The sequence below is a fragment of the Antechinus flavipes genome, chromosome 3 (assembly GCF_016432865.1).
Source record: "Antechinus flavipes isolate AdamAnt ecotype Samford, QLD, Australia chromosome 3, AdamAnt_v2, whole genome shotgun sequence".
NCBI lineage: Eukaryota > Metazoa > Chordata > Mammalia > Dasyuromorphia > Dasyuridae > Antechinus > Antechinus flavipes.
The window spans coordinates 240,997,990-241,022,312 of record NC_067400.1 but is presented as its reverse complement, the minus strand read 5'-3'; the positions used below and the strand labels follow the sequence as shown (position 1 = coordinate 241,022,312).

Below are 24,323 nucleotides of genomic sequence, written 5' to 3'. Positions count from 1 at the left end.
TTATCAATGGAAGGCTTTTCCATGTGAAGAGTTTATTACTATGATTAAATCATTGATGGGTCCAGATCCTTTGCCCGATATCCCCAAATTATGACATTAAGTATGTACAGTAAATGCTTAGAAATATTTATGTTGAATGCATATTAATACTCACCTCTTCATCAACCCTTTGGTTATCAGGTGGTGATTTAATCCATTCAATGTGTAGTGGTTCTTGGTCTTCTGGGCTGACTGTAAATTTGCAAGGGAAATGAACTGTTTCACCCTTGGCTTTTTCAAAGGATTCTTCAGTAGTGGTTATAGTCACACTTCTAGTCATGTCTAAAAAAAAAGTAATTTTGTATAGAGATGAAGCATCAATTGTGTACTTTAAGATACTTAGTACATTACAGAAAAATATGCCATTTTTAATAGAAACAAAAACTCCCCACTTTAATATGAGTTGATACTTGTTATAGTATAACCTAGATACAATATATGTGAGCAGAATCTAAGAGTTCTCTTGTTGCACAGGAAGAATTGGATTCACAAGGTTAAAAATAAGCTGGGAAGAAAAACAAAAACGCAAACAATTCACATTCATTTCCCAGTGTTCCTTCTCTGGGTGTAGCTGATTCTGTCCATCATTGATCAATTGAAACTGAATTAGATCTTCTCTTTGTTGAAGATATCCATTCCCATCAGAATACATCCTCATACAGTATTGTTGGTGAAATGTATAATGATGTCCTAGTTCTGCTCATTTTACTCAGCATCAGTTCATCTAAATCTTTCCAAGCCTCTCTGTATTCATCCTACTGGTCATTTCTTATAGAACAATAATATTCCATAACATTCACATACCACAATTTACCAATTCTCCAATTGATAGGCATCCATTCATTTTCCTGTTTCAAGCCACTACAAAAAGGGTTACCGCAAATATTTTTGCACATACAGGTCCCTTTCCCTTCTTTACTATCTCTTTGGGGTTTAAGCCCAGTAGAAACACTACTGGATCAAAGGGTATGCACAGTTTGATTAACTTTTGGGCATAATTCCAGATTGTTTTCCAGAATGGTTGGATTTGTTCACAACTCCACCAACAATGCATCAGTGTCCCAGTTTTCCCACATCCCCTCCAACATTCATCATTATTTTTTCCTGACACCTTAGCCAATCAGACAGGTGTGTAGTGGTATCTCAGAGTTGTCTTAATTTACATTTCTCTGATTAATAGTAATTTGGAACACCTTTTCATATGAGTAGAAATAGTTTCAAATTCATTATCTAAAAATTGTCTGTTCATATCCTTTGACCATTTATCAATTGGAGAATGGCTTGATGAAATAGTATTTATTGAATGATAATTTTGATGGCCTATGTGTCTATTCTATATAATCCAAATTTAAACTTTCTGTATTGCCATCCAAATGGGATGACAAAAGGTCTCATCATATTGAATGACATACTGTTATAGCAATTTGGTCCTAAGAACAGTTTTAGAATCTATGAATGTCATACTATAGTGCACACTCAATGTTTATTAATGGGCTGATTTTTAAACTAATTTTAACATCCTTTTTAGCCCATGGCTTTTTAATTTTTTAAGTATATATGGTACACTTAAAGAAAATATTACTAACCAACATTTTGCTGGCTATAATTCATAAAGGAAAAATGTGTCAAAATATGCTTTTTTTAAAAAAAAAATAGTACTTATAATAATACTATCTGTGTATGTATAAATTCAGATACTTATGAAAAAGATATCTTTCCATCTTTGTTTTCCTTTTGAAAATTCATACATAATATTTGTTTTATTTTAAGAGTTAATTACTACAAAATGGAAAGAGGAAACAGATCTAGAGTGGGATTCAAGGTTTTGGGAATAAGAATGAGGAAATGTCAGCTGAGACAGTAGAAGGGGATGTTTTAGGGCAGCCAGGTGTTCAGTATTATGCAGATGGAGAGTATAGTAATATGCTAGCCAATGAGGATGAGCCCAGGTTTAATGACAGTGAGGTTTGCTACATATAGATGATTATAAGGTTCAAGGCTAGTGATTTGTGTGAGCACATCCCTAAATTGCCTAACCTGTCCTGTTGTTAACTGGAGCAAACCTCGTCTCATTGCCCAGGTGAGAAATGTACCAAATGAAGGAGCAAAGAAGTGGTGTATCCCAATATTTCTTTTCCAGAATGCTGCAATCTTTGGTGTGTGTGTGTGTGTGTGTGTGTGTGTGTGTGTGTGTGTGTATTGTTAACAGTTCAGTGCTTATTTTATAAGGAGAAAATATTCAAGCTTAGGCTTTTCTTTTTAACTGGAAGTAAAATATCTAATAAATCTTTTGTTTTAATTGAAGAATACTTTCCCTCTTCTGTCATCTTGCCGCTTGAGCAGCAAGAACTAGTAACCATTATGTTCCAGGTAAGAAATTGTTCCAAACTATTTTCTGAAGCTTTCCTGATTCCTCTATGTCAAGTCTAGTTTTAAGCCAACCCTCTCTGATGAATAATAATGGGATTTTAAAAACTAATAGAGCTGTGATGCTCTATGGGAAAAACTAAATCATAAATATCCCCAGAAGTAATGTAAAAAAGATGGTACTAAAGAGAGGAAGATAGCTGAAGAACATATGGAGTGAAGAAGTGACATGAAGATACTCCTTCCACATTTGATTCTTATCCATATTTACTCTTCCCTCTAAGGAGGTATTTATGGGAAAATGAACTCCAGGTTTATAGAGACTAGTCTGTAATTATTTGTATTACTTTGGTATTTCATTAGATGTTTTTTTCTTTGAACTAAGGGTCCTTTTGGATGACTAAACAAAGTAGGAATCTGAGCCATTGGGTGGAGAGGATTGTGGCTCACAAGAACCTGGAATAGCTTTCTGAAGCCCAAGAAAGGACATGGGGCCTGAAGTGGAGAGATAATATATAGGCAAATTGGAGGAAAAGGAAGCGAAGAAAAACCCAAGAATAATGTCCTATCACACAAATTAATGCCATTTCCAAAGTAAATTTATTTACCATATACATGGTATAGACAAACCGGTAATAGTTATTTCTCTCATTTTTGAGACTGCTCCCTATTGTGAACACTATGATAGATTAATTAATATTTAGGTGAAAACCAAAAGCATTGCTCACTTTGTGATGAGCAATGTGGTAATATGAATGCCCAGATAGAGATCAGTCTGGGAAGGAAAAAGTCTGAGAAGATAATTGTTGAATATAATTGTTGAGTGTTGAAGTGAGGATAGGAGAGATAGGTCTGCTAATTAAGGGTGTGATTAAATCAGTTAAACAAACCTGTCTAGTGCTGGGCATATATTAAATATCCAGTATTTCTTCACATCTTTAGTAGAAAACTTTTTCTTGTTGACATGTAATATAAATACTGTGTGATTTAGCCTGTTTCTCCATTTATTGAAAACAAAATTTTAAAAATAGGACCTTTATTTAGGAAAGAACCTAGAGTCTTGGAAATATTGCATAGTCAAGACAATCTCTTATTTATCTTTCAATAGTTTATATGTGATTTTGTTATAGATATGTGTATTTGACAATATCCCCATAGAACAAGGTCATCAAGTGTTGCTAAGATACAAAATAATATGTTGCTTGGATACTGACATGTTCTGTATATTCTTGGAGCTAATATTATGTTCTAAAGACAAATTAGACAATTGTATAAAAAATTCCTAGTGTTTTAGTTTTAAAAGTATTTTTATCATAAGTAATTTTAGTCATTACTATAATTTTTGCATGTCTTACAATGAATAAAATAACTGGAGAAATGTATCTTTCATGTCTGCAAATATCTTCAAGGTTTTCAAAACAAAAACAAATGACGTTAGCTTGGAAGTGTCAGTCACTTCAGTTTCAGATCAGAAATAATGAAGAAGCACTATTAGCCTTGAAATTAAAGAGGAAAAAAAAGATCCTATAGGTACAAAAATATAGATTATATATATATTAACTATTTGTTGTTGTGCAATGGCTGAACAAATGATATCATTTGCATATATTATTACATCTTAAAAAGCAAAGGGACACATCAGTTGGGGAATGGATGAATAAGATATGGTATATGAATTAATGGAATATTGTTGTTCTATAAGAAATGATGAGCAGGCTAATTTCAAAAAAGCCTGGAAATAGTTACATGAACTGATGCTAAGTGAAGTGAGTAGAAACAAGAGAACTTTGTACATAGCAACAAAATTATGTAATCATCAACTGTGAAGAACTTGGCTCTTTTCAACAAGGAGATATAATTTGAGGAGATTGATGTTTCCATTGGTTTTATTTTGCAACCTGTTTGTGCCAATTATGTACCTTTCCATCACCATCCATGTGAGTGAGTCAACTTTAAGCTCTGGGAGACAGCAGTATGTAATAACAATAGCAGAATGTTGATGTAAAAAAGATGTCTATTTCAGATATACACATACTAACAGACAAATACTACAGATTTTCCAACTAAATGCATGTTCTTAGTAGGAATATTTTTATGCCTCACTTTTTAAAAAAATGATCAGAGGTTTATTGAATGGAGTTATCGGTCTATCAAGGGGTTTTGAATTATTTAGATACACATGTTCTTGGAAAAAGATGTGACTCAAATGCTCTTTCACAATCAAAAAACAATAAATTTAATGAGCTTTAAATATGCTACATCTCAATGCAAACAAGATGATTGCCTGTGTAGTTGTTGATTTTTACCTGTCACATTTTTTTTTTAAAAAAAACACCTTTGGTATTTTTCTGTCTTTGAGATACCTGGCATGTAAATTTCTCTTAAATTTAAAGAAAAAATAAACCTATAAATGGAAATACTCTGAGAGAGAAGGGAAGGAAAAAAAAGTGAGAGAGACATATACCAGAGTGACAGAGAAACATTAAAGAACCAGAAATAGGGATGATATAAAAATATCATAAGCATGGCAAAATCACTAATTTTTTTAAACAAAAATAAACACTTATAAAATTGCTAATATTTGTCTTGTCATTGGAGAGGTCCAGGATAAAAGAACATCTTATTTTGGTTAGGTCTTGAATAAAATCTGTGTATGACATTGATAAATTTTTGAAAGACCTTTAAATTTATTTCTTATGCAGAATTGTGGTTATGTGGAGATCGCATCTCAGTGAGATCACAGAATCACACAATTTCAGTGCTGGAATGGAGACTATCTTGTCCAGCTGATATCTCACTGACAATCTCATCTACGATAATAGAAGTGATTTTCTTGGCCACATTTTTAATAGCTCTAAATATTAACAAGTTTCACCTCACATCAGACTTAAATGGACCTCTTTGCAAACTATATCCATTAATAAGTGACAAGACATATGACAACCATTTAAAAGCCAAAGTCATGTTAGCTCATATTTTCCCTCAACCTCAATCCAAATTTTATCTTTTCTTCTCCAGACTAAACATAACCAATTCCTTTGGATGACTCATAAATAGCACAGTCTCAAAGTTTTTGATCATTCTGGCAGTCCTCCTCTGTATATGTGAGTTTTCAATGTCAATCCTTAATATGGCACCCAACTCTAAACATAAAACTTCAGATGTGGTCTAGGACAGAGTAGAGTGTGACCACCTCTCCAAAGTATTGACCATACCAAGGTTGAAGTCTACTAAAAGTCCCAAAAGATCTTTTTCAAAACAATTGCTTTATCTACCCATGTACCATCTTCCCCACATCCGAGGTTACAATTTTCCCTATTTGATTTATTCTTATTAAATTTGACTCAATAGTAATCAGAGCATTTTTTTTATTTAAAAGGACCTAAGTAGCCATTTAATCTAACCCATGCACAAAAAAAGAAAGCCTAACTATAACATATCTGAAAAATAAACATGTACCTTCTGTTGGAAGGTCTCTAGTAAAGGGGAACCCACTACTACCTTTCAATATATATGTTAGATCTATTAGAAAGGTGTATCCTGATAACTAGGCTAGATTTTTCACTTTGTAACTTTCACCTTTTGCTCCTCATTCTGCTGTACTGAGCCAAATAGAGTAAGCCTAAGCCTGTACATAGCCTTATCTTGTTCCCCCATGAACCTTAATCACATTAAATATCTTCAATAACTTCAAAGAGTGAACCAAATGGTCAACCATTTATTAAGTACTATATAAGAGTCCATGTCTCTAAAGGCATTTTACTGGGAAAGATAACATGTGTGTGAATTTATACATATAAGCACAAACACACACACATACACACAAAATAAACACAAAGTAATTTTGAGGGGAAAGGCACTTGCAGGTAGGAGAAATGGATGTCAAAAAATGCTTACCATAGATTGTGTTTGAATATATTTATGTCTCCTTCATTAGATTGGAATTCCTAGAGATCAAATACTATCTTTTGCTTCTTTTTGTATTTCTGCTTTTAGAACAGATTTTAATATATAAAAGGCACTTAATAAATGTTGTAGCAAGGAGAAATAAAGAGCAAGGGCCCTGGCTCCAGGATCTTTATTTAGAGAGAAATCTTAGTATAATTTTTTCTCTTCATTTCTCACAAACTGCAGTGCTTTTGGACTTCTCTGGAACTCTGCAACATTCCTCAGTACTTTCTTCCTACTTCTCTATACCCCCTCTTCAGCCTTCTCAGCTTCTTTTTGTGCATTGTCTTTCTCCATTATATTAAGGATTGGGACTGCCTGTTTTTAATTGTATTTGTATCTGCAGTTAAGTACTGGCACAAAATACCTATTACACATTTACTAAATAATTAATTGGTTGATTGCTCCTTTAATCCTGACTCAACTGCTCAATTCAGGAAAATCAGAATTCCTGTGATAATCAGCACCCCCTCCCCCCCAAAGTATATAGCTAAAGTAGCCTTTAAAAGAAAAATCACAACACTAACAACATACATTAGCAAAATCCAGGAGAATTAGTGTATTAAATAAACATTTTTAAAAACAATTAAACAAATCAAAGTAAGCATAAAAGAGGAACTCGTGAATCAGGGAATAGATAAATTTAAAACCAAAAACCACATAAGACTGAAAAACAAAACTATTAGCTGGATCCTGAAAAAGATTAACATAATTGATAAACATTTAGTCAGACTGATTAGGAATATTCTTTCAAACATTTAATTAATAATAACCACACTATACAAATTATTTTCAAAAACTGAGAAAGCATTTTATCAAATTCCTTGAGACAAACACAGTTCTAATAGCAAATAGATACTGGAGTCACCTAGTCAAAACAAGACACACCCATGAATAGAGATTCTAAAGAGTTGACGATAAGCCAGGTGTTTCCCCTTAGCAAGAGCCAAAACTAATACCAAGCCTTGACCTACACCCCAGGTCCAAATTCCCAGCACCATACTCCCTTATTTAACTCAATAAAGAACTTATTATTAAATTAACTCAAATAAGAACTTCAATAAAACTCCCCCCACTTAATCTATGTTGGGCACCTAACTCCATCAAGGACACCAGGAGACCATTTCCTTCATTCTGTAAATATATCTTTGCTTTCACTTTTCTTTTCTATCCACTTCCATCTTGCACTGTCCTCCTACATCAGTGTTCCTGCTATAAGTCAAACTGCAGATCTAAACATCCTAACTTACATCTCAGTTTTCTGATTTAGGTAATGCAGAATGAAAGGGATAGATACGGACTTCATTCCTTAATGAAGGATACTCTTTCTTCCCCCAGTAGCAACTTTACCTTCATGCACCTTGTCCATTTTCCCATGGGACCATAATAAGTAATCAGCAAGGGAAATTGCCAACTTACTTTTAAATGGAATGTAGTATTTCAAAACTTCACAATTCAATATTAAGATGCAGGAATACAAGGATAGTTCAAAATTTTAAAAATAATCAATATGAAATAATATCAAAAGAAAAAAGTCTCAACTCACATGATTTTCTTAACAAATGCAGAAATTATCAGTACATCACTTGTCAAAAATCCTTACAAAGTATGGGTATGGTGTTTTTTTTTTTAAATACTAAAAAGTATTGGGAGCAACTAGGTGGCACAGTGGATAGAGCACCAGCCCTAAAGTCAGGAAGACCTGAGTTCAAATTCAAATCTGGCCTCAGACACTTAACACTTCCTAGCTGTGAGACCTTGGACAAGTCACTTAACCCCAATTGCCTCAGCTAAAAAAATTTTATATATATTCAAAAATTTAAAAAGAATTAAATGTAATGGGTATAACCTCAAATCTCTGCAAAATAAGTAAAAAGATAAAATAAGATGTCTACCTCTCCTTGCTAGCATATCAAATACCTTGAAACAGTCAAAATAGGAAAAAATTAAAAGCATAAAAATAGCCAAGCGACAAAACTGTCCTTATTTGATGATAGCTTTCTTAGAAAATCTTAAGGTATCAGAAAAGATAGTAACTGAGGTAATCAGTTGGGCAAAGTTGATAACAAGATAACCCATAGAAATCAAGAGCACATCTTTTTTTTAGACCCACTTCAATCCAAGTGTTTATTAAAAATATATCATGTTATAGGCCTGACAGTTACCTTTGGCACCTGTATAGCAACAGACATATTGGCAGGATTCCAACAAAAATCCCTGATAGAAACATAAAAGGGTTTCCCCTTTTTTCCTAGTAGAAACTAGGCAAGTTTTTACCGATCACAACTAAGATAAAGAGTAAAAAGTTAATCAGAAATATCCTGAAATACTGCCACTCACTGCCTCCTTTTGTCTCCCCCTCATCATATTGTAAACTCTTGAAGGTGGGGACTGTTTTCTTTTTATCAATTGTATCCCGCGTGTTTATAGTACACTGCCTGGCACATAGTAGATGTTTTTTTGTTTGTTTGTTTGTTTTGGTTTTTTTTATTAAATAACTTTTTATGGACAGAATACATGCCAGGGTGATTTTTTACAGCATTATCCCTTGCACTCACTTCTGTTCCGACTTTTCCCCTCCCTCCCTCCACCCCCTCCCCCAGATAGCAAGCAGTCCTTTACATGTTAAATAGGTTACAGTATATCCTAGATACAATCTTCTCTTGTTGCACAGGGAGAATTGGATTCAGAAGGTTAAAATAATCCAGGAAGAAAAACAAAAATGCAAGCAGTTTATATTCATTTCCCAGTGTTCTTTCTTTCGGTGTAGCTGCTTCTGTCCATCCTTGATCAATTGAAATTGAATTAGCTCACTTTATCGAAGAGATCCACTTCCATCAGAATACATCCTCAAACAGTATCATTGTTGAGGTATATAATGATGTCCTGGTTCTGCTCATTTCACTTAGCATCAGTACATGTAAGTCTCTCCAGTCCTCTCTGTATTCATCCCTCTGGTCATTTCTTACAGAACAATAATATTCCATAGCATTCATATACCACAATTTACTCAACCATTCTCCAATTGATGGGCATCCATTCATTTTCCAGCTTCTAGCCACTACAAACAGGACTGCCACAAACATTTTGGCACATATAGGTCCCTTTCCCTTCTTTAGTATCTCTTTGGGGTATAAGCCCAGTAGAAACACTGCTGGATCAAAGGGTATGCACAGTTTGATAACTTTTTGAGCATAGTTCCAAATCGCTCTCCAGAATGACTGGATGTGTTCACAATTCCACCAACAATATATCACTGTCCCTGTTTTCCCACATCCCCTCCAACATTCCGCATTATCTTTCCCTGTCTTTCTAGCCAATCTAACAGGTGTGTAGTGGTATCTCAGAGTTGTCTTAATTTGCATTTCTCTGATTAATAATGATTTGGAGCATATTTTCATATGTCTATAAATAGTTTTAATTTCTTCGTCTGAGAATTGTCTGTTCATATCCTTTGACCACATATCAATTGGAGAATGGCTTGATTTCTTATAAATTAAAGTCAATTCTCTATATATTTTGGAAATGAGGCCTTTATCAGAACTTTTGACTGTAAAAATGTTTTCCCAGTTTATTATTTCCTTCTAATCTTGTCTGCATTTGTTTTGTTTATACAAAAACTTTTCAATTTGATATAATCAAAATTTTCTATTTTGTGATCAATAGTGACCTCTAGTTCTTCTTTGGTCATAAATTCCTCCCTCTTCCACAGATCTGAGAGGTACATAGTAGGTGTTTAATAAGTATTGATTTGATTGGATTACTGGTTTGAATTGGGTTGCTTAGGGACCAGTAGCTCATGCCTTGCTACTGTTGGTGAAGAAGGAGATCATCAGGTTAGTTACTACTTTCAATAGGTAAAAACAAGTAAGGATGGGTTATACTTGTTCCTCCTCAAAAATATCATCTATGTCTACAGGTGTAAGAAATGATTCTCACTAATTCACATAGTGCATAACTGGAGATATAGATTATGTCTGACATCTTCAAAAGCCCTCTTTCTTCCATCAAATAAATCATATAGTTGCAAGCCCATATGGGTTTGCAATCCACAATTTAAGAAGCTTTGTTCTATAATGCTTCCTTTTAAGTAACTTTGACCCAGTAAGAACCATAGTTTTAATCATGAATCTTTTGAATATTATTTTACAGTAACAACATTCAAGAGGCAATAGAAAGAAATAATAAAATAGTTAAGATTTTTAGCATCAATTAAACATGCTCCATATTTGTAGAGATTCAATTACAAAATGTTTCTTAAAAAAAAAAAAAAAGAATAACTATTTGATGCACATAGGCACACTGTGCTAATATAATAAAAAATAAAATACTGTCAAAATTATTTTACAGATTTAATGACATACCAAAGTCCTAAAGGAATACTCTCTAGAGCCAAATTAAAAAAAAAATTTTAAAAAATAAAATAAAAATTATCAAGAAAAACAAAAGATCTATAATATTAAGAGAAATAAAGAAAAAGGAGGCAATAGAATATTTCAAAGCCCCAAATTATGTTAGAGAATAGAAATAAAGAAAAAGGAGGCAATAGAATATTTCAAAGCTCCAAATTATGTTAGAGAATAATAATCATAACAAATACTTGGTATTGGATAAAAAATTAAAAAAGAACAATGAAACAGATTAGACTAGGGAAAAATCAGAAATGGAATTCAATAATCCAGTGTTTGATAAATAATTAAAAACTGCTGGGAGGGGGAAAAGGAAAGCAGTGTGGCAGAAAAAAGGATTAGGAAAGAACATTATTATTCTATAATAAATTAAAAATATGTCTGCAACATGATTACAAATCATAGTCACAGTCATGAATGGAGTAGAAATTCTTAAACTTCACAAGGAAGTCAAATTTAAATATATGAAATCTTTTACACAAAGTTGATGCACCTAGGAATAGAGTAGAAGTTAACAAAAAATATCTATTATATCAAATATTTCTGACAGGAACTGGTATACAAGATATATAAATAGATAACAGAAATATGTAAGGCTCATATCCCTCCCCCAACATAAAAATGGCCAGAGGATGAATATCAGTTTCAGAAAGAATAGAAATTTGTTAACAACTGTGGAGATTAAAAGAAACTTGAGCCAGAGTTTTGAGCCAATGCTCTTTATTAAAAAGTCCTCGGTCCCCTCTAATGAAATGGACCTCAGATCTTCCTCTTGATTTGCGATGCCTCTTCCTTCAAGAGCCCTATTTTTAGGGCTAGATATCCAGTTATTCTAAATATAGACACAATTGACATGTGATGCATATGCTAAAATAAAATATCAGCACAAAATATTTGGGGGGACTTTCTATGCAGTTGTCATCTTTGCCATGACACCTTTGTGTCATCTTATGCCATGTCATCTTTGCCTTGTCACCATGACAAGGAAAAACAAGGGTGGATGGCTTTTAACCTTTTTATAATTAAGCAAGTGAACTTAGAATCTGTAGCTCACAGCTTTATTCATTTTTATTCATTTCCTGGGTTCAAATTTGGCCTTAGGCACTTACTACCTGTATGACCCTGAGTAAGTCACTTAATCTTGTTAGTCTACCTTTCCTCATCTGTAAGATCAGCTGGAAAAGGCAATGGCAAATTACTCCCATATCCTAGCCAGGAAAACCCCAAATGGGGTCATGAAGAAATCAGGATTGCAAAAAAAAAAAAAAAAAAAAAAAAAAAAAAAAAAGACTGAATACCACATTAATAAAACAAAAAAGACCATCCCTACCCTGGAGGACTTCACAATATAACAGAAGAGACAAATACATATAAACAAGCTATCTACAGAGTAAAGAGTAAATAATTTGAGGGAAGGCACTAGAATTAAGAGAGACTGGATAAAAGCTTTCTGTAGAAGATGAGATTTTAGTTGGCCCTTAAAGCAAACTCCAAATAGTTACAAAGATTCGGAAGTAACTAAACCATAAAAAAGACCTTTATCCTCATTATTCTATTTCTATTTCGAGTCTGGCAAGAGCCATGTTCTGTTCATTTTGAGCTAGCAAAGAGTCTGAGATCTATAATAGAGTGGTTGCAGACTTTGAAGTAGAATTGGTTTGTTGTTTATCCATACTCCACTTCATCCTTTGTGTATATCTTTGGTGTTTCTGATGTGTCAGGATTTTTCTTTGAATCCAACTAACTAGATAGGCACTCAGAAGGGTGGGAGAGAAGAATGTGTATCTGTCAACCCCTCCACCCTCACCCAAACTGATATGGCAGAGTAAACTATCTGATAGCCTTTTTGTGCATTTCCACTGTGTCTGTGAATTGGAATTCAGATCCACAAAATATGTAAAATATTTCATGGTTTATATTCTGAGAAATTCATTTTGAGTTTACCAGTTAAACTGGACAGGAACAGTAAGAAGGAAGCTTACATATCAGCACTCAAGATTTTGATACCTTTTTCTAACAGTTTACTATTACAGTTACAGAAATTATCAGCAGTTTCTCTAATTACTAAGTGATAATCATTTATTTACTTTTCTATGTTGCCCCAGGATATAAGAGATAGTTTTATTCAGAGTAGAACTATGCAGTCTGTGTTTAAAACAACAACTTTTTAAAATAGGAAGCATAATAACATTTTATTAGTTTACTTTGTGCAAGTGTTTACTTGACTATAAATAAATTACAGTCCTCTCTTCACTTCCCCACATTTGGGTGAAGCAATAAGAGAGAGAGAAAAAGGGAGAGTGAGAGTGAGAGTGAGAGTAAGAGAGTGAGAGTGAGAGTGAGAGAGAGAGAGAGAGAGAGAGAGAGTGTGTGTGTGTGTGTGTGTGTGTTTAAATTAACCCTTTCCTAGGGTAACCGAAGGAATATTTTATTGAGGAGAGGGGGAAGAGGAAGGAATCATTATATTTTGTATCTTGGCTATGTAGATTCAGTGTTATGTTTCAAATGTTTGACAGTTTTCTTGTAACGATATAAAACTGCATTGTACCTTAGAAAGATTTTAAATCCTCTGAAGAACAAGTATAACTTTCCAATTAGAAAGAGTAAATCAATCTTAGAGGGGTCTAATATTTGAAAATGCAATTCTTTTTATTAAACAATGAGACAAGATAACTTAAAACCGCAACAAGGTAAAATCTGAATTTGATATAAATTTAAAATCAAATGCAGAAAGAAAAAATGATCCTATAGCTTTGAAAAAACAGCAATTTTCAGCTACAGTTCAGCTACTGAACTGTTTTTAGCAGTTGAGACATTAACTTTTTCAAGTAATACCTACATCAGGTCAAGTAACACCTATGCCCCTGTTGTCCAAATGGCAATTTCATTAATTAGCTTATGTCCTCAAGTCTGAGTCAAAAGGGCCCTCATGCAGCCAAAACAGTCTTTTCCTTAAAATTCTCCTTGATTGAGCTGTCTTTCCTACATATTTTCTCTTGCTCCATCTTTCTTAGTCTCTTCTAGACCAGCAATCATGGGAGTCCTGGAATCCTGATTTAAGATAAAACCTCAGATATATAATCATTAGATAATTTCATTACCTTGATCTAAAAAACAAACTATATAATATGAATATAATGGCACTCAACTGGAATACAAGTAAAATTATGAACTTGATTAGCTATTTTACCAAGGAAAAAAATCAACAAATTAAATTATCATTTGTGACAAAACAATCTATGAAATAAAATCAAAAGGCTTCTCATAAAATGCTTAAGATAAGTCATGATTGCTTTTCAAAGTTTTACTTTTATATAATGGCCTGCATGGACTTTTAGAAAGATTAAGTTTAATTTGTGTCCAATGTTATTTTAAAACAAAGATGAAAGACTACATATATTAAGATATTAATAAACAATTAGCAAACAAAACCTCTCTCTATTTGAATTTTTAAATTTCTGTATTACTTTTCAAGGAAATACCATTCAGTTTAATTGTAAATTACATGGAATAATGATGTGCAAAGTACATGAAATAGTTGACTTTTCTTCATTTCTATCTCTAGAGCTCGAATTATCCATAATTTTAAATATATCAGAGCAGAAAAAAAGGATAATTTTATGAGATTGCTAAAAGATTTAGATTTTAGTTCTTTTTTTTTTTTGTAATTTGATTCTTTTTGGAGCACAGTATTTCCATCTAACATGAAATAGTTAAATTACTTGCCATATCCCTTAGAATCTGACAGTAAATTACTATTTATTATGTATTGTATTATTCATTGTTATTTATATTATTGTATAAATTATATAATTACTGACATAAAATAATCTACCAAAATAGAAATTAGCTAAGATGCATGTAGTGGTTTGAAATAAAAGATCATTTTATCCCTTTTAGTCACTAATATTTAAGACAAATATGTATCTCTAGTGATCTAGGATCATAATCCCTTACTTGCTCATGGGCATGAGAGGTATGTGTGTAATAATTTTCATTATTTATTATTAGTTTTTCAGTATTATTTTTGTTTTTAAGTATTAATTGTTGACTATGGATTATTGGTTTGGGATTTTTATTGAATCAATAGATAATAAATGGATACTGTTTTTGCCTCATAGATTATTTCCTTGCCCAGTGACATAAATTGTAAACTTTCTGGTAAACTCGAAGCCTTTTTAATCAATCCATCAATAAAAAAAATCAGTAGACAACCTTTCTATATTCTGAAATTTTCAAATTTCAAATTACACACTATATTGTGACAAGACTTTCACCTGTCTGGACTAAAATTATCAAGCCATTGAGAATGTGAATACTGGAGCTTCAAACTAAAATCCACAAATATTACTTTGTGGTTGACACTGACATAGAAAGTTAGGGTCAAATTTGTAGGTCCTTACTCAAAGAAAGAACACTCCATCTCTCCACTCCCCGCATTTTCTCTAGCTGTTCCCTATACCTCTAACTTTTCCCTCCTCCACTCTGATTACTAATCTCCCTGGTTTTCTTTAAGACCCAGTTAAATCCTATCTTTTATAGAAAGTCTTTCCTAGCACCTTCCTTCTCTTAACTATATCCCATATATCCATACATCCCAAGTAAATAGCTTACTTGGTACATATCTATCTGCATGTTGTTCTCCTCTATTAGACTATAAGCTCCCTGAGATCAAGCACTATTTTTTGCCTTTTTTTGGTAGCTTCAGAACTTAGCACAGTAGCTGGCACATAGTGCTTAAATGTTTACCCATAAATACAATTTCAGAGACATTAGGCAAAAGTTTGTAAGAGTTTTTAACTTAGGTCCATGATCAGATTTTAAAGAAAGTGAAATTGGATGGGAGAAAAAAAATTACATTTTTCAATAAGCTCTAACTGAAATTAAGCATATCTTTCATTAGGAATTTAAATAAATATTCTAAGATGCCAAAGTCATCTATTTAGGAAGGGATAGGGGAGAGGCAGGAAGATATACTTCATTTCTAGTTCTTTGCTACAAGATGTTAGATGTGAGCATAATAACATAAAATTATTTCTATTTTTAATTTCCATAAATGAAAAGTTTGCAGCTAAACTCTCAAACTGTTACCTATTCTGTTAAAATAACAGTCAAAACAAAGGTTGTCCCACACAGACAAATCTGCTATGAACCTCTACCAAAGTGGTCAAAACCCTTCAGCATACCACTCCTTTTATTTTCTATAAACAGGGATCAGAGTTGAGAAGCACTCCAGAGACACCCTTAGTCAAACTTTAATAAGAATTCCCTCTATAGCATAAGTTGTTCTATGACATTTGTTTTGAAAACATGAATTTGTTACAAAGCAATTGATGTATTAAAATTCTGAGATTAAAATAAAAGCAGAGGAAGGGTGGGGTAACATTTCAGGCATAGTTCCGGAATTGCATAAACAAAATCCCAAAGGCACATTAGTTTACTAAAGCAAAGTAAAAGAAGAGCAATGATAAGGCAGTACTGAAGGTAGAATAATTCCAAGTTATCTATATATAAGATTTTAAATATATATCTCTACATAAGGTTTAAACATAAGGATATTTGGATTATTAATTCAGTAAGGTTTAGATTAATTCAGCAAATATTAAGAACCTATTATACATTAAGGCACTGTTTCTAAATACAGCATGTATACAAATAAAATAATTAGATAATTTCTGGAAGGGGGGACACGTGTGTATGTGAGAGGGAGAAAGAAACAGAAAGAGATAGCAGCTGGAAAGAATTAATTGTAATTTAAGAATTGCTTCAATGGTTGTTCTAGTACTGGGCTATGCTAGAGCTTCCTCTTGTTACAAGGTTCTGGGACCTTTCCCTATTGTAGTCTGCTTTTGGGGTCCTACCCCTCAAATGCTGTGTTCTGCCACAGGCTTCAGGAATCATTCAGACTAGCTTTGTGTAGGACCCCAGAATCTGAACTGAGGCCAGTGGTATTGTATTGGACCTTGCCAGGAATGCCTTGAGACTATTCTATTCTCTCTGCTAGACTAAGGCTAGATTTGGCTTCTTTTGGGACTGGGATGGTCTTAGGCCTCCAATGCTAGATCATCTGGGAAAGTTCTCAGGCAGCCTATTGCCGTGTTGGGAAAGGTTCAGGTTGGACAGGGAGTGTTTTGAAGGGCTGTAGTGAAAATCTCTTAAGTCCAACAAGCATTTCCTAAGGGTCAGGCTTGCCTGGTCTTGGACACAACAGAGCTACAAGAAGTGCTGGACTTGTCCCAAAAGCTCCAGACAGTGCTGACTGAATTCAAACTCTCAGCACTTTGTCTAATATCTATTCTGTCCCAGAATCTCTTCAGAAGTCCTTCTGCAGATTCTTGGGTCAGGTGCTCTGATTGGAGGTGATTCTTTCTATCAATTAATAGAGTGGTTCATTGCTATGCTCCAGTAGAACATTTGCAGACATGGATCTTAACAAACTAACAACTTCCCATAATGAATGACTGACCATCATTACCTTCCTGTACTTGCCAAAAATCTCATCATTTCTACTAGATTTACACACAAATCTAATCTTGTACCAATTGAAATTTTCCAAGGAGTATAGTCTTTCAATCTGAAACCTTGTCTTACTACTGCAAGGCTGGGACAAGAAGCTACACTTCCATTATAATTCCTTCAATTATTAGTGTCCTCTCTTCTCTATTCTTCTATCCCTATCCTCCATTCCCTGCAAAATGAACCATCATCTTCTATTGTATATATGCCATAGTCTCTAATGAAACGGTGATTGCAATTTCTTTAACCTGGAATGTTCCTAATTTTAAAGTACCATTCAAATGTTACTTCATAAGCTTTCCTGTGATCCTTCATAACTCAATTAAAATGACTATTATAATTCACACTTCTAATACTGTAAAAATTGGGAAAGTTCTTGCTGGTAGATCTTGCCTTAAATTTTTCCCCACTCCAACCCATTCTCCATTCAGACATCATAGTGAATTTTCCACAATGGATGTCATATCCCTAGTCAATAAACTCCTATGGCTCCCTATTGCCTGTAGAATCAAATACAAAATGCTATTTGGCATAAAAAGCCTTTATAATCTAGCCTTCTACCTTTCCAGACTTCTTACATCTTTCTCCCCCACCCCATACTCTTCACTTCAATGACACTGGCATTCTTGCTGGTCCATGAGAAAGATACTCCATTTCTTGGCATTTTCTCTGGCTGCCCCCCAAATGTGGCATCGTGTACTTTATCTCCACCTATTTTTCTGAATTTATTTTTGATTTTTGATGATAGGTAACAGTAACTCTGAATCTCAATTAAGTATTATCTTGGCCAAAAGAATTCCATTCTTCTCAGAAGTAGCATATTATTAAAAAATCTGTACTCAAATTATATTTTAATTTCATAAAAATTTTGAAGAAATTAATTTTTTCTCTTGTTATCTAACTACCTACATAACATCCTTGATTTTGTCTTTTGGACCACAAAGCCTAAAATATTTATTATCTGGTCTTTTACAGCAAGTTACCTGATCTAGATCTAGGTAACTTCTAACATTTCCCTGGCCACTACTCCTCTATGTGAATTATCTCCTCCATTTAAAGGTAAACTCCTTAAGTAGCTTTTATATTTGCATCCCCAGTACTCAACAAAGTGCTAGGCAAAATCATTCATCCATTCCTTATAACAACTATTTTGTATTAGTTATTTTTATTTCTAAGCTCCAACAATGGATGCTGAAATCCATGGAGAGACTTAAGTAATCTTTTCATCTCTCCCGAAGACTAAGTATAGTTATATGTAAAACATTAGACCTTAATCTCAAGGAGAGATATAGACTAGAAATAGATGTGAAAATCATTCTGAGATGATCATTAAAGCATAAAAGTAGACTCAAAAGGAAAATATGTGTAATTAAGATGGTTTAGGGACATCTACAAAAGAACAACTTAGAAATAAAATTTAGAGCACATAAGGATCTCAGTCAGACAAGTGTAATTTAGTCCAATTCCCTCATTTTCCAGAAGAGAAAACTGAAATCAGAGATATATAACAGACAGGATATAAACCCATGTCTTCTGAAAGTAGGGGAGAAGGTGCTATTTATATAGCTCCTACGATGTGCGGGCTTTCATTTTACCCTCAGTGATACAAGTTTTAAATACTTCCATTTTTCAGTGGAGATAAGTCAGGTAATAGTGTGTGAAGCTAAATTTGAATGTCTTCCTGACTTTAGGCTCAGCATTTTATCCATTGTGCTAATTAGTTGCCAACAAAGCTAACAAAGCCAGTGCTCTTTCCACTGCACCAAGATGCCTTTTCTGTGCTTAGAAAGGTAGACTAAAAGAATAGTGTCATAGAATCCAAGAAAAGAGTACTTAGAAATGCTTCACAAAGGAGATTTGACAACAAGCCCTTTGATTCATAGGTTATTCTGTCAACTACTTTCTAGTGGTTATAATTTTACCTAGACAAAAAAAAAGTACATTTAATATACATGATCTCATCAGAGGATTTCTAAAATTGGCACCAGGAAATCTAGAGGAAAAAAAAAAGGCAGCGTTATTTCAATGGCAAGGACTTCAGATTTTAAAGTTAAAAGACCTGGGTTTGAATTACCCTCTTCCACTTATTGACTTTGGAAAAGTTACAACAGGTTTCTTCATCTATAAAAGGAGGAGTGGGTGGTTTGGTTAGGTGATCTCTAAGGTCTCTTCTTTAAATAGTAATAATTTCATGTTGCTGTATGAGACTTTAAGATGTCCAAATCCAAGGAAAAAATGTGAATTTTAATGTACAATACAAATGTTGAATTTTTGAAAAAATATTATCTACAATAAAATAATGATTTAAATCTAATTAAAACATTTCATATTACTGATAATTTATTTTTCTATTTCATTACTTCAAATGTGACCATTTTCACCTAAAGAGAAACTCTCCAAAGAGATAGGGGAAAAGAATGAAATTAAATTATTTTAAAAATTAGTAACTTCCTAACAAGGTAAGTCTTAGTTTTATCAAACAATTCAAGTGAACTTTAGGTTGACTTTAATTCATTAACAAAAAAAAATATATAGTGGTAAAGTTTCAAGACAGCGATTACTTTCAAAATAGAATATTCATGCCATGAATAATACTCATATCCATGACAGTAACAATGGATTTTACATTTCAACAGGAAACAGAAAGTGCCATCTCAATTCTGCAGCAAAATACTCTTAACATTTAACCTTCCAGGTGCTGTTCAAAACATAAATTATCAAGTTCAGAGGTAGGGAAGCCTGACAAAATAAATAGAGCCATTCTACTTTCAAGAATAGGATCCAAAAAAACATTACTTCCACAGGAATAAAAGCAAATGCTAGGTATACTTCTATTTCATGTGTTTGTGTATGTATATGTGAATATATAACATGTAGATATTATATTTCTCTCCAAGAAAATCCTCCATAAAGTACTTTAAGGAGAATTCTAACCCCCTACAAGACATTTTATCTAAAAGAACTCATGAGAAATCAAGAAATAAAACTGAATCTTCTCTAATGTACTGATATCCCTCCACCCATAGAAACTAATCCTTTTGTAGGAATCCAATTTCTTCAGAATGCAACCATTACACAGACTTATCTGTATTTTTAAAAATCAGAAATAGTTCTCTCTTAAATCATTCATAATCTATATAAATCCTGCTAATTTTTAATTAGTACTTTTTTTCTAAAGCAATTGGAAGATCACAGGTGCCACTAGGTCACTGAGCCTTTTTTAAAATTGCAAGCGTAATTATCTACAATTTTACCTTCTAGGACTTAAAATACAGGTGTCTCTAGCCGGAAACGATACAATGACAAATAAAAGTGGGCCAGAGAAACAGAAACCAGTGGAGACAGATCGATACCATTGAAGGAAAAAAAAGAAGATACCAGCAAAATCGGAAAGTCCGAAAAGTCCCTCCAGAACATGGTGCTTCTCAGCAGGACTATTCAAAGCACCACCATCACCCCCAACATACACATAGTCACTGGTTTCCCACCCCCACCAAACACATCAATCACGCACGCCTCCCATTTCTGAAACCAGCCCTAGAGGGAGGGTGACCACACCAAACACTTTCAAGAGGACAACACAATTTCTAGGCAGTAGGGGTTCGACCCCGAATTCCTAAGAGAAGCATTTCGAAAATTTCTTTGTTTCATGGCTCCCTCGGGGCCTTTTATTTCTCCCACCAGGCTATCTTTCCCTCAGACAAACAAGCCTCAAGGTCCAGTATGGCCACCTCCCGAAGATATTCCCAATGACCACGTAAACTACCCCTAACTCCTACAGCACCTATTAGAAAAATCACTTTGAAGCCGCTTCATTCGATGATTCTCCCTCCCCGGGTGCAGAGTCCGGTTCCTTTGTCTCTCCGCCCCATTGTACCCAGGGTGAATATAGGCGGGGTGATTCCCGGACCTTCAGGAATGCAATGGAGATCCATCCTCTCTCCTCTACTCACTCACCCGCTGTCCAGCACAGGAGCGCAAAGCACAACAGGAGCTTCATGGCGAGGGGACTCCCCTGGGTCTGCGCTCCGGTTCCTCTACGCAGCTTTCCTGATGAGTCTCGCTCCCAGGCTCGCTCACCAATACCTCGGTGCTTCTGTCCTCTCCTTTTCCCTCTCCCAATCCTCACCAGGGCGAGCAGGTGAAACTGGCGTCACTTCCGCTCTAACTGCCCTGTGTAGGTTTTCGCTCCGCGCGTATTCCCGGGGTTCAAGGTCCGCCTAGACTCTAAATCTTTTTCATGCACCACCGGACAGCCGTACGTCTACGCCCCGAGACCGTCCTCTGGGGGTTTGGTGCCTTAGGTAGAGGGGAAGACTCCACGTGCACGTCAGCCGGGGAGAAAAGGCACCCGTGCCCCGAGGGAGGTTTTGTGGGATTGGAATCTAATCTTCACTAACCACCGCCCATATTGGTAGTCCTTTTTTTTTTTTTTTTTTTTTTAATAGGCCAACTAACAATTACTTTTGGGGAGGGAACAAAAAGGTATAGTTCACTCCAGCCCTTCCACTCCCACCCCTTTTGACTAAAAGAATTACGTTCACGTTGCAGAGTCTAGAAACAGTCCGCTGGAGATTGGGTGCGTTTTTTTCTGGTTGCTTTCATCCAGAAACGGATTTACCCTTTATTTTATTTAACCTCCAGGCCTTAGAGAGTGGACAAAGTGTAATTAAAAGGAGAGCACAGTTCTCGTTTCCCCTGGGAAGAAGAAATCTCATTAAATTAAACTTTAAAAAATAAGTAAATCAAAGAGGGAATGGGGAGGGAAATTATCTAAGGCAAGTCGATAGGTAAGATCTGGGCTGAGCATATTAAACAAAACAGGTTTTAAATATTATTTATATGTGAATATAAAATGGGGACGAAGTTGGGGCAAAGGATAGGCAGATTTTTCTGAACAAAATAAAGCAAAATCTGTTATTCAGTACATAGACTACATATATATATATATAGTAAGTACTATATAGACACTTTTAAGAGTGGTTGAAAAGTATCGGGTGATTGGTTACATTTAATTTCCAAAACTGCTGGATTTGCCCCCAATTAATTTAGGATGGATTCCTTCAGCTATTTCTTTTCAGGATTGCTCTTTGGAAGATTACCTGTTTTCAGCTATAATGACGTTAAAATAATACGCAGTGAATGTCTTCGGGGCAGCGAATGGAAAGTTCAATGGAAAGAGTACTGGATTTGGAGTAAGGAAGATCTGGATTCAAAAGTTGGCTCAGCAATTTACTGCCTCCATAATCTTACCAAATACCAATTTCTCTAAGATTGTTTCTTCCTCTGTAAAATGTAGAGATTATCACAGGGCTTTTCTTATTCTAAGTCCTCAGTTAGCCATCCCAAATTCTACATATTTGGGACTGATGCCTCCTCCCCACCCCCCAAAAAAGTCCTTCTTTATCCAATCAGCCATTGCAACACATAGTTTGTAAGAGCGGAATTTTATTAAATAAAATAATAACGTAGCATTCTTCCCATAAAAATCAAGTTTAAAAGTAGCCATCCATAGGAATTAGATGTGGGGATAATGCATCCACACTTGCAAATTTGTGTCCAAGGCATCTGTACTTACCAGGATGTATACATAGAGAGCATGTGTAATGGTGATAGGCCGACATGTATTAGAGAGGCAACTCACGCCCCTTACGTTGCAGAGTTGCTAGTGTCTTCTACAAAAGACATCACACTACCATCGCCTAAACCCCCACGAGGCTTTGTCCTCTGAAAAAACATTTTTTTTTAACATGTCAGCTGGTCATCAACTATTCAGGGTCATCTGAATTACGGTCCACTGGAAACTGGTTACAGGTTTTTTCCCCCATCTAAAAAAGCCAGCTGCTCCATTCACTGAGAGAATGCTATGATAATGAGCCTCTTCCTGCTTCCTCCAGTTTCAACAATAGTTCTGAGATAAACTCTTCAGATCACCTGAAAGTTTATTTCATCAGGTAGAAATACTGTGATTACTAATCCTTTCCTATGAGCTCAGCTAGAGAAATATTTAATAAATTTTGCTAAGCACTATGTATACCAACAACAACAACAAAAAAGCAAAAACACCTTTCCTGCCCTCAAGGGAAAGGGTGAATGGGTAAGGGAAAGATCAAGAAAAACACATAGAAGATGGGATTTTAAAAATTAATTAACTTTCTTTTTTAATTTATGAAATAAAACAAAGATTAAAAAGTTGATTGAACACAAAACTGCAATTCCATTATTTACAAGTTGCTATTTCTTTTAACTATATAATAGTTATCATGTAAATTTTTTTTCCTTTTTCCATTTTTTCTTCCCTTCTATTCCCTCCTGACTCTTAGAGATGGCTTTTGTTAGACACAAATAGGTAATGTGTGTGTAAACTTATTTTATACATACTTCTACATATCAGTTCTTGAAGATGGGATTTATGCTGAGTTATTTAGGAAGCCAAGAAGTAGATGTGAAGAGGGAAAGCCTTCCAAGGAGAGACAGTGAAAAAGCACAGAAAGGAAATGGAAGGTTATGTATGAGAAATAGCAAGTAGGCTAGTGTAGCTTGTTTATAAAATATGTAGAGAGGAGAAAGATGTAATAAGATTGGGAAGTCAGGAAAGCACTAGGTTGTAAAGTAGTTCAAAAGACCAATAGAGGATTTAATATTTGATCCTAGCAATAATAGGGAAGCCACTGTGGGTTATTGAATAGAGTGGGGGAAGAGAGAGGAAGGCACATCTATGCTTTAGGAAAATAACATTAGCACCTGAGTGGAACAGAGAGAGACCTGAATGGTGATAGACTTAAGACAGGGAGACATACTAGAAGGCTATAGCAGTGTGATTAGAGTCTAAACTACATGTATAAATAAAGAAAAGGGGCTGTATAGGACATTTGCATTTTTTTCCCTTTGTTTCTCTGATGCCCACCCCCCACCCCACCCCCAATTGCTACCATTAGAAGACACAAGTGTGTGTGTGTGTGTGTGTGTGTGTGTGTGTGTGTGTGTGTGTCTAAGGAGGGAGGGAGAAAGAGAGAAAGATTCAGACAGACAAACTCAGTTAAA

At 34.5% G+C, this 24,323-nt stretch overlaps 1 protein-coding gene across 1 annotated transcript in view; it reads right to left on the bottom strand.

Moving 5' to 3' along the window:
• CXADR (CXADR Ig-like cell adhesion molecule) overlaps positions 1 to 21,949 on the bottom strand; it is a 43,372-nt gene extending 21,423 nt beyond the window's left edge. The window contains exons 1-2 of the mRNA XM_051984761.1: positions 21,237 to 21,949; positions 155 to 321 (exon numbers count right to left, since the gene is read on the bottom strand). Of these exons, the coding sequence (XP_051840721.1) occupies positions 155 to 321; positions 21,237 to 21,279 (210 nt within the window). The 5' untranslated portion in view covers positions 21,280 to 21,949. The remainder of the gene's footprint in view (positions 1 to 154; positions 322 to 21,236) is intronic.
• Positions 21,950 to 24,323: the final 2,374 nt, after the last annotated feature.